This window comes from Sceloporus undulatus, chromosome 4, assembly GCF_019175285.1.
Source record: "Sceloporus undulatus isolate JIND9_A2432 ecotype Alabama chromosome 4, SceUnd_v1.1, whole genome shotgun sequence".
Taxonomy (NCBI): domain Eukaryota; kingdom Metazoa; phylum Chordata; class Lepidosauria; order Squamata; family Phrynosomatidae; genus Sceloporus; species Sceloporus undulatus.
This window is the reverse complement of record NC_056525.1, coordinates 136,579,923-136,591,239: the sequence shown is the minus strand read 5'-3', so window position 1 is coordinate 136,591,239 and position 11,317 is coordinate 136,579,923. Positions and strand designations below refer to the sequence as shown.

The 11,317-nt window shown below is 42.3% G+C and overlaps 1 protein-coding gene across 2 annotated transcripts in view; it reads left to right on the top strand.

Annotated features, from left to right (window-relative positions):
• The first annotated feature begins 484 nt into the window (after positions 1–484).
• Positions 485–11,317, top strand: part of PURA (purine rich element binding protein A) — a 29,986-nt gene continuing 19,153 nt past the window's right edge. For both annotated transcript variants that reach the window (XM_042462218.1, XM_042462217.1), the window contains exon 1: positions 485–2,318. In XM_042462218.1, coding sequence (XP_042318152.1) covers positions 618–1,619 — 1,002 coding nt within the window. In that variant the 5' untranslated portion in view covers positions 485–617 and the 3' untranslated portion in view covers positions 1,620–2,318. The remainder of the gene's footprint in view (positions 2,319–11,317) is intronic.

Here is an 11,317-nt window from a genome sequence, read left to right as displayed (position 1 = left end):
TAATAATAATAATAAAGTTGAGGGGGTGATTATATATGCATGTATGTCTATATGTGTGTACATATGTATTGTGCGAAGAAACAGTGTGTGCTTGAAAGGCCGAGACTGGGGGCCGCGGGAAGGGCGCCGAGGAGCGAGGGACGGGCCTGGCTGCCGTCGCTGGGCGGGTGTCGACGAACTGAGGGGAAAGGAGGAGGAGGGGGAAGCTGGCGCGAGAGGCCGCCAGAGAGGTGGATGGGGCCTCCGTGCCAAGGAAGAAGACGAGGAGGAGGAGGAGGGAGAAGAAGAAGAAGGGGCGCTGAGCCCGGCCTCTCCCGGCGCGGGGAGGGGGCACCATCATCGCCTCCTCATCACATCCTGGGGCTCCCTCCCTCCCTCTCCGTCTCCCTCCCTCTCCCTCTGCCATGTTAGCCTCTCTCTCTCTTTCTGTCTCATCCCCAGATCTCGCGAGAGCGGCCGGCTGCTGCTGGTGGTGGCTGCGGAGGGGGCTGGAGCGGCGGCGGCGGCGGCAGCAGGACGAGCAGTAGCGGCGGCGGCGGCGGCGAGCGGAGGAGGAGGAGGAGGAGGCGAGGAGGGAGGCGGCCGGGCGGGAGGGCGTCGGGAGGCCCGGCAGCATCATGGCGGACAGAGACAGCGGCAGTGAGCAGGGCGGCGGCGGTGGCGGCGGAGGGGCGCCTGGCTCGGGCCCGGGTGGCGGCGGCGGCGGCGGCGGAGGGCCTGGCGGTGGCGGCGGCGGCGTGGGCCTGCAGCACGAGACGCAGGAGCTGGCCTCCAAGCGGGTGGACATCCAGAACAAGCGCTTCTACCTGGACGTCAAGCAGAACGCCAAGGGCCGCTTCCTGAAGATCGCGGAGGTGGGGGCGGGCGGGAGCAAGAGCCGGCTGACGCTGTCCATGTCGGTGGCCGTGGAGTTCCGCGACTACCTGGGCGACTTCATCGAGCACTACGCGCAGCTGGGCCCCAGCCAGCCCCCGGAGCTGGCGCAGGCCGCGGACGAGCCCCGGCGGGCCCTGAAGAGCGAGTTCCTGGTCCGCGAGAACCGCAAGTACTACATGGATCTGAAGGAGAACCAGCGCGGGCGGTTCCTGCGCATCCGGCAGACGGTGAACCGGGGCCCCGGGCTGGGCTCCACGCAGGGCCAGACCATCGCCTTGCCGGCCCAGGGCCTGATCGAGTTCCGCGACGCCCTGGCCAAGCTGATCGACGACTACGGCGTGGAGGAGGAGCCCGCCGAGCTCCCCGAGGGCACCTCCTTGACGGTGGACAACAAGCGCTTCTTCTTCGACGTGGGCTCCAACAAGTACGGCGTCTTCATGCGGGTCAGCGAGGTCAAGCCCACCTACCGCAACTCCATCACCGTCCCCTACAAGGTCTGGGCCAAGTTCGGGCACACCTTCTGCAAGTACGCCGACGAGATGAAGAAGATCCAGGAGAAGCAGAGGGACAAGAGGGCCGCGGCCACCGCCTCGGCCTCCTCCACCGCCACCACCGGCCCTGGCTCCTCGTCCTCCTCCGGCGGCGCCGAGCAGCAGCCCGAGACCGAGGGCAGCACCAGCCCCGCCGCCTCTGGCCCTCCAGCTGGGGCCTTGCTGCAGGCCGAGGAGCCCGAGGAGGATTGATCTCCTTCCTTCCCTCCCTTCCTTCCTCCCATCCTTCCTTCCTCCCTTCCTCCTCTCCACTTGGCTGCCTCCTCCCTGCCCTGCTGCACAGAGACACTTGTAACAATAATAATAATGACGATAAAGATGATGATAATGACGACAGCAACAACACCCAACAACAACAACAACACACACAGAGAGAGAGACTTTACTGTAAGCAAGAAAGAGAGAGAGAGAAACTACACATTACCTGCAGCCCAGATATACCTGTTGTTGTGATGACTCCAAAGGGGAGCGCCAACCACCCATCCTCCACCACCAAAACCAGTACCTGCAACCCAGTATACCTGTTGTTGTGATGACTCCAAAGGGGAGCACCAAACACACATCCAACAACAACCAACAACAAAACCAATACCTGCAACCCAATATACCTGTTGTTGTGATGACTCCAAAGGGGAGCGCCAACTACCCATCCACCACCAACAGCCACCCAAACCAGTACTTGCAACCCAGTATATGGCTCCAAAAGGGAGCGCCAACCAACCACCCATCCACCACCAACAACCAACAAAACTGACAGCAAGCAAGCAAGCCAAGCAAGCCACCACCACCACCACCTTCTACTACTACTACTACTACTACGACTTCTTCTTCTTTCTCTCCACCGCCCCATCGCTGGATTGTTCCTTCCACTCTTGCCCATCGTATAAAACAGTAAGCAGCTGCTAAAAACAAACAAAAACAAAACACAAAAAACCACAAAACAAAACAAAAAAAAATATGACAAAAAAAATATGACAAAAAAAAAGTAATAACATTATATATGATGAACTGTGTTTCCTACTTGATTAAAAAAAAAGAATATAAAGAACTGAGTGTTTATTTCCCTAATTAACCGAGAACTTTTGTACACGTTTAAGCTATTATTATTATTATTATTATTATTAAAAAAAAAGTGTTTGCAAAAATGGTCAAGATTAAAAAAAAATATTGCTGAATTATATTAAAAATAAAAATAAAAAACAGAGAGAGAGAGAGAGAGAAAGAGAGAGGGAAAAAATATGTCCTTTTCGTGTTGAGCTAACATTTGACTTTAGCACAAAAATAATAATAAAAAGAAGAGATATTTTAGAACACGTAATAAAAAAAATAATAATATTTTTAGTTTTTCTTCTCATTTTGTTACCAAATTTCAAAAAAAGAAAAAGAAAAAAAGCCTTTCCTGGAGGTTATTATAGTATATTTGACACCCTATATACCTGTGATTAGAGATGTGTATATATATATATATATATATATATGAGGGCTAGGCATGCTGTGTGTCTGAGCTTTGTCTAAATGTTATGCAGAAGTCTGTAGAGTTAAAAGGTACGTAGGTTTAATTCATGCAAGGTAAACAATAAGTGCTCTCTTTTATACGATATGCATTGCATCTGGACCTTAAACATATAAAATGGTCAGTGAAACTTCTGTGAACATGAAGAAAAAAAAACATTATTAAAAAGGCATTTAAATGAAATTTGCTAACTTGTGATTTTTACGGTTTGAACCAAAGTTATTCAAATAGTAAAAAGAGAGAGAAAGAGAGAGAGAGAGAGAAATGATCTCCCATATTTTTCTGCACCTGTTTGGTTTACAACTAAGTAGGTATATTGTCATTATTGTGTATATGAGATGTACCTGTATTGTTCATAATATATATATTTTTATGATGTGTACTTAAAAGTACTTCGATGTGCAGCAATTTCCAGTAAACCTGTTTTTGGATAACAGGCGGCGAGGGTCTTTTGTGTGTGGCCACTAGCACTACCCCCTTTGACATGTTTTAAGTTCGGTTCAGCCCCCCCCCCCCCGGTTTGTGCTAGTGCTAACTTATGTAAGCCTGTCATAGAAGTCGGTGCAACATGATTATAGTGTAATCCTACTGAGCCATGGATTTTGAGTCTCCTTTAAAAGCAAAAGCCAAGTCGGTGTGTTGTAAAGAAAATTCCCATGTAGCTGTGGTGCTAGTTATTACTGGCTACATACTTTATATATGTAGTAGTGACCCCCATCCCCTCCGCAAGTGTGCAAGCCTTCAGTTAAAAGTACGTAATTCATGTGATATATTAAAACTGTAAGGTATTTTTAAAAAACGGTCTAAGAACACTATAATCCGTCAAGCAGTGTTCTCCAAATTTCAGTTACTTGTAGTAATATACGTTCAAGAGGTTGTTTCCCCCCCCCTCGAAAATGTCTGTGCGCTTTTAATTGACTAACTCCTTGCTGCTGTATAGTAAAGAAAATATATATTAATATATTTTTATCATTAAACTGCTGCATGACTATCATCATTGCAAGTGAAAACAATATGTTATTATAAACGATGCCTTAAAAACACTAGGAAACGTAGTTGGAGTCCCGTAGGGTAAAAGTTGACAAAGTAAGAACCTGACTCTTGAGTTTCGGAGTGCCCTCCTTTTCTTAACACCCTCGAAAAGAAAAGTTAACTGTCTAGATTAAACTGCTGTTATGTCGAAGATGCCACCTGTAGGAACAGATACTTTCTATGCTTCTCTTTGATTGTAAGCGGTTGGGTCTAGGAAAGACAAAGATTGTTCAAAGACATCACCTTCTGTTCTCATTAAAGCCTAATTCCTTCTTTTGTTTGGATATGTACTGTAAGTGTCGGTATGAATTCTGTTTTCTCTTGTATCGTCCATTTCCAGTTAAACAAGATGGCTACCGGTGTCCACCGAGCACCAAATGTGCAATAATGTTGTCGTTGTTCGTAGTTTTTTTTTGTTCTAAGAATCACTGGAATTTATTACGTTTGTTTTTCTAAGATGCACTTTCCGACATAGAAAAAAAAGAAAAATAAGCTTCCATAGTGTGTAATGTGATATAACTTAGATGCTTTTTGACCACATGTAAACATTGAGTCGCATGCCCACTTTTGTTTCTAACCGGAGGGCTTGTTGTGCAGTTTCACGCTGTATTTGAACTGTGATGTGGAAAGGACTGGATTCTCCATGCTACACATATATAGTTAGGGAAGTTTTGATTTGGCTGCTTGGTCGTCTTGGTCCTACAACTCATTATATAGTTTTAAAAGTTGCAGTAATGTAAATTGGCAGGTGTTTGGGGTTTTGTTTTTTTTAAGCAATAACTTGTATGGATTAGCGTGCAAGCGAAAGGTGTCTTTTTGTTCCCTTTAGTTAATTGGAACTTGATTGAAGATCAAAATCCGTATTTGGTTGTAGGATGGACACAGGCAGTAGTTTTGAAGAGGAGCGAAAAGACCTGAGAGTGGCTTCACTTCTCGTGATGCAAATGGACTTCCTGGCTCATTGACCTGTTACAGACTGCCAAAATAAAGCTGCTTGGGGTCTCTTTGGAGGTATGCTATTTAAATGATGCATGGGTCCTAAGAGTCCGGAGGTCACGCCAAAGCCACACTCCATTCCTAAGCACCGGAGTGCAGCTTCGGTGCAGCTTCCGGATTCTTAGGATGCATTCATCACTTAAATAGCATGCCTCCAAAGACACCTGAAGCAGCTTTATTTTGGCAGTCTGTAACAGGATTGTTGCCTTTGGCTGAACAGCCAGGTTTTGCAGGTTTCATCGAAGGCAAAAGTAGCGTAAGCGCACACACAACAAGCAGTGGATCCACTTTCACACCGCCTTTGACTCTCTGAAAAGCTATTGCCTGAGCCTGCGTTTAGACTGGCCTAGAGACAAAAGTCAAAAGAATTGGCATTTTGCATATTTTCTTTTTCTGTAAATGGACATTCGCGAAAGGGAACTTGTCCCGACCCAAACTTCCCCCCAAACGTCTCCCACTTGGACCTGAGCGCCTCAAGACGATACATGGGACGCGCAGTTCCACAACTTACCACAGTTCTAGCAACCTTCTGAGAATATCTCAGTTTATGGACCCATAGCAGATAACTGTTTGCGCTGGGGATAAATTGACCTTGCTTTGAATTTTTCCAGTTTAGGTGCTCAATACTTTACCAAGGTTCTCTTAAAAAACCCATTGCTAAAACACAGCAGCAGCGAGAGAACCTTGTTGTAAGGCCAGGAGAATACAAGTAACGGTATATTTGGTGTCCTGAAAACAGTATGCTCAAATGTGCCAAGCGACCCACCTTTTGGAAAACATGCCTTATTTACCGTAACGTGTTTCCGTTGTCCTGACCCAAGTTACAATGCTACTTTATACGAAGTGCAAGAAAAACTTGAAATCCACTGCAATACAAACATGGTCTCGTTTTATTATTTTCTTGTTTTGTAAGTGAAAAGGACACTGTCAAGTAACTTACAGTTCAAAACACGATCTCCCTTTTGGGTTATTACAGCATGGCAAATGTCCTCAGGTTAAGTCCCACTTGTTTTTGGTTTTCTTTTTCTTTGTTTGGTTCATCTTCTTTCTTTTCTTTCTTTCTTTTTTTTTACAAAAATTGCTCTGTCTGAGATATTAAATAAACAAGCTCAAAAAATTAGACACTGTTGATTCATGCCTCTTTATTGTTTTATGCTGTGAAGTGCAGTTTGGAGCCAGAGGGGGAGCTAAAGTAACTACAGAATCGTAATCTGTGCAGTGCTGGAATTGTAGGATTTGACAATCTGCCAGAGGAATTAGCAGGGAGGAGGGAAAACAGGGGATTCAACATTTACCAAACAGATCCTCCAGGGCGGAGGAAGGGGTATTGTCAAGTCCATGGCCAAGCCTAGTCTACAGATGGTTAGAGAACGTGCCAAAATGTAAACCTTTCACCCGAAATACTTGACAGTGTCACTTTTTAAAGCATCCCTTGCAGAGCTTGCAGTAGGCTCTCTATTGGAAAGTACTGCGAAACAGAACCACACACACCGGACTTTGTAAAACGTAGTCTATCTGTCTACTGTGCAGACAAAGAACTGCCATACCAGGCAATGAAGAAAACATGAGGGCCTATAGTAGGCCAGTAACTTTATTGAGAAGAGTTTCCTTTTTTCCCTTTTTAATTTTTGAAACAACATTGTAGCAGTTTCTTTCATCAGCCATGTCCCTTTTAAGCTATGCAAACGACTGTATTTATTGTGGTCAGATGAAAATTGGATGGCATTTGTACACTAATGAGTATATATCCGTATAGTTATTAGTGTGGATTTAAGTATTACAAATTGACCTGTTCTGACTGGGTAAACTTTATACACCCTGTTGTCTGGTAGTTTGAAAAGAATAAAATATCTTCCTGCACTGGGAGTATGATATTTTATAACTGTTTACCATTAAAGTACTGTTTTGTCAGTTTTCATTTAACTTGTAAAACAGTGACTACTTTGTACTGGCATAAATAGGTTATGGATATATCTTTTTGAAGCCAACTGAATCAAGTACCTTTGTAATAAAAAAAAAAAATCAACGGATCTGTTTCGGTTGTACTCACTGTTGTCATTTCTTGTATGACAGACAATGTGTGTTCTGATACCATGATGTTTATGTCCCCGGAGAAATCATAGACAGGCAATAGGAGGGATAGTAGGATTAGAAAAGGAAATATTAACTTTACAAATTAAGATGTGTTGTTTTTATCCAAGTTATCTTCATCAGTAAAAAGTGGCTGGGCTGGGATCTCTTGTTCCAGTCATCCAAATCATTGTTAGAAGCATTTGGAACATGTCAGAAGAACATGTCCTTCTAACTATAGGCCACCACATCAATTGAACGACTGTGGCTGGTGCTTTATCTCACTATTACGACTTTCAGGCGTCTTTCAAACCATGATTTGGAGGTTAGCATGAGCCTTAGTCTGACTTGGATGTCCTAGTAAGCCATGAGCGGAGGAAATCCAGAAACGGTGGAAGGAATCCATATGGCTGCATCTACACTACAGAAATAATCCAGTTTGACACCATTTTCACTGCCATGGTTCAGTGCCATGGATTTCTGGCTCAATGCCTTGCAAAACCACTCCCAGGATTCCATAGCATTGAGCCATGGCCGATAAGTGGTGTCAAACTGAATCATTTCTGCCGTCTGGATGCGGCCTTTGTAGCTAAGGAGGAATGGATGAACTCCAGGTCTCTTTTTTGATACGCCTAACAAGGCTGACCTGAGTTAATGGTTATAAATTAGATTCTTATGAAACCGTACTACTGGCCTTTAACATATATTTGCATTAATTTGTTGTAATTCATTTTTTTCCTGATACAGTAGTATCTTGCTTGCTATCTTTCTTTTTTAAAATGTGCATTGAAATCTACAAACATTCAAATATCTTTTGGGATCTCATCGTTTTTCCTTCTCCCCTTTCTGACAAGCTCTTATGCACTCTAGTGACATGCTTCTTCTTTAGATATCTTTCCTCTGCAAAGGTTCTTGCAGTTGTCATCCTCTGCACATTGACCTGAGAGTAAATGCTAATCTTATTTTTGAGGAAATAGGCATGGGATTTTTTTCCTATTAATATCCTGGTTTCTGTTTCATTTAATTTAGGGTTAAAAGACTTGTGTACGTTGTAACTCAACAACAAACAATTACACTTGTCACACTTTTCAGATTGCAAATTCATTAGAAATCGTAAGCGTTGTCGTTCAGCTTTGATTGACATGTTGCATGTCTGACTTGTTTAAAATTGTGAAGGCTGAAAGTAGATATAATATTGATATACGAAATGCAGAGGTCAGTTTATTTGAATACAATAATTGTTTTTGCCCAGGAACTCATAAGTTCTCACAATTTAACAAGTTGGTTGGAGTCCAAACAACTCCTTTAGATCTGCATGGAAGGATCCCTGGCATGCATATATATATATATATATATATATATATATATATATATATATATATATATATATATATAATGGTAGACCTCCATGTCACATTTGTATTGGCGATTAATCTTTCCTCAATATCAAAATAAGTTTTCAAGCCATGTGGAATCATCCTTGACTCTTAAGGCTTGGAAACTGTTTTAAATTCTGAGGAGTACAACCAGATCTGTCCGTTTATGAGAGAACAGTTAAAAACAATGCTGATCTGTGCATGTTTATTGAGAATTAAATCCTGCAGAAGATTTTAATGAAGTGTATCCCCAAAGGTTTACAGTATTGCTCCCTTGGTTCCTAAAAAGCCTCCACTGTCAAAGGCCTAAGCTCTGTAGCATAAATCCTAATGTAGTGAAGGGACAATGCAAAGTTGGTTCATGAACAGTATTAAAGGTGTACGCTGTGTGTATATGTTTCACAAACCCTTTGTGGGATTTAAAAAATAGCAAAACCGGCATAATAAATATCCATCTTTGTTCCTAAAGCTTCTAGTTCTTTGAAGCATATGTGCTATGATGCGAAGTACAAAGCCAAGCCAGTGTTATCAATACTGAAATTCACTGCAGCTTTAAGGGGGTTTGCCTTTTACCTTTTAGCGCACCACATGGTTGGGTGGATCCATGCTAAACATAAATGCATACATTACCTGATATTAGGTACCAGAGAAGCTCCCTTTCCAATACTACTGAAGATTAATTCTTGATAACAAGTTTTAATCAGCCTCTTTTAAAGATTCAAACGCGTTAAAATTTGTTTTTGTGTTCTGATGTGTGGCTGTTTCAGTTTGCGTTTGTTGGTTCGGTATAAAAAACTGACACTTTGGAAGGGTGCCTTATAGTCTTTACAGGGTTTTGTGAAAATAAATCTAGAGAGGTTGAGGTTTGGATGAGAGGTGACCATAAAATTAGGTCCTTCTTCCAAATCCATTTTCTGGGAGGAGTGTTTGAATCCATATGAAACAAAATGAAAAGGACTCATAATTTTGTGGAAAGTACTATTGGATTTTGGAGATTGTCTCTCATGGCACCAGTGTTTGTTTTTTATCTATTTTGTTTTTATATGGTAGTAAGCATTGGTGTTAGCTATAGCAAACGGTTTATCCAGAATGCTGTTGTTCCATTATTGACATATGTTTAGAAAGTGAACATACCTTAAGCTGGTTTTCGACTTTCAGGATCAGTATGTTACCTGTTTTCTTCCAGGTATCATATTAAAGGTCATGATTAGTTGGCTTTTAAAACCTTTCTCGTTCTGAAATCTGCAAAATGTACGGGTTGTTGCTGTTGCTGCATGTCTTCAAGTCCTTTATGACTAATGGCAACCCTAAGGCAACCCTATGGCAGGGGATTGCCTCACTCTATATCAGCCTCCATATTGTCTTTGGCTGCATCCACACTGGAGAAATAATCTGGTTTAAGAGCCATGGTTCTGTGCTGTGAATGCTCCGCTCTGGATCCACAACAAACTACAATTCCCAGAACTTCACAGCATTGAGCCATGACACCAAAAACCAGATTATCTCTCCAGTTTGAATAAAGCCTTTGTTGAATAGAACATCTCTGTCTCTGTGAAATTCTCACCTTGTTTAATCAGCACATTGGCTGCTGAGCAGCAGCAGAGTCTTATGCTGTGATTGCCCCAATTTGACCTGTATCCAGTGACCACTAACCCAGTGGGACTTTATTTCCTCCTCTCTGCAGTTCTTCCCACCATCATTCCCACCAAACCTGCTGCTATGAGTTTACAGATTTTGAGGGTGCAAAGGGAGTTACAGGAGCAACATGGATTCAACCTCTTTCTAGTCCCACTGACAGAAGCAGTTAGGTAAATGAAACAACTCCATTGGATTCTAGTCATTATTTGTAAACTGTTTTGAATGCTGGAACGGCAGCATAGATAAATGCTTTAAATAGTCTTGTCACTGAAATTAAATGTTGCTTCATGCGATAACTACTCCTTAAAATTAGTTTAGCCTTGATTTTTATTAGATTGCTAAAGTTCATCCTAGCAACATGACAAGACTTTTTATTACGTTACTCATAAAGTTACTCATAGTCCAATAAACAGCCCCATTTTTGAGAGGCATGTTATTGTGCCATTTACAATTACAATGTTTTTCTTAAGTAGAAATGAGCATTAATGACTTTTAAATCATCCCATGAGGGTTTTATTACAACCCTGTATTGCACACCATCTTTTTCTGTGTATTACTTTTATCCAATATTTGACTTCAGACATTGTAAGGATTTTCGTCATAAAGAAATAGGAATGGTGATCGTTTCATCATCATGTAAAGTAACTGAAGACACATGTAAATCAGTTGTCAAAAGAGAGTTCAAATGAAAATGTCTAATTTCAGACATAGGTTTTAACTGGACTACATATATCCAAACTAGATGGATCGATTAACTACCTTGCTAGGTGTAAAAGCCTTATGTACAATACAGGCTGCATCCTCACGGCAGAATTTATGCAGCTTGACACTGCTTTCGCTGCTATTGCGCAAATGCTGTGGAATTCTGGGAATTGTAGTTTCGTGAGATATTCAGCCTCAGTCAGAGTTCTGGTGTCACAACAAATTACAAATCCCAGGATTCTATAGCATTGAGCCCTAGCAGTTAAATTGGTGTCAAGCTGCTTTCATTCTACAGTGTGGTAGCCACCATAATTATATATAAATTTAATTTTATGGGTGGCTTTGTCCTATTTGATCCATGTTGGATCAAATATGACTTTGAGAAGAATATTCAGCTTGATTGGATTGTAGGTTGGCAACTTGCATTTCACGTTGGGTCATATTTTCATGTTTATGTTGGTCCTGTTTGCCTAAAATATATTAAAAAAACCATTATTACTGCCCTGATTTTCATCCAAAACTCCTTTTCTGAATACCAGTAACAGATGAAAATTGTACACTTG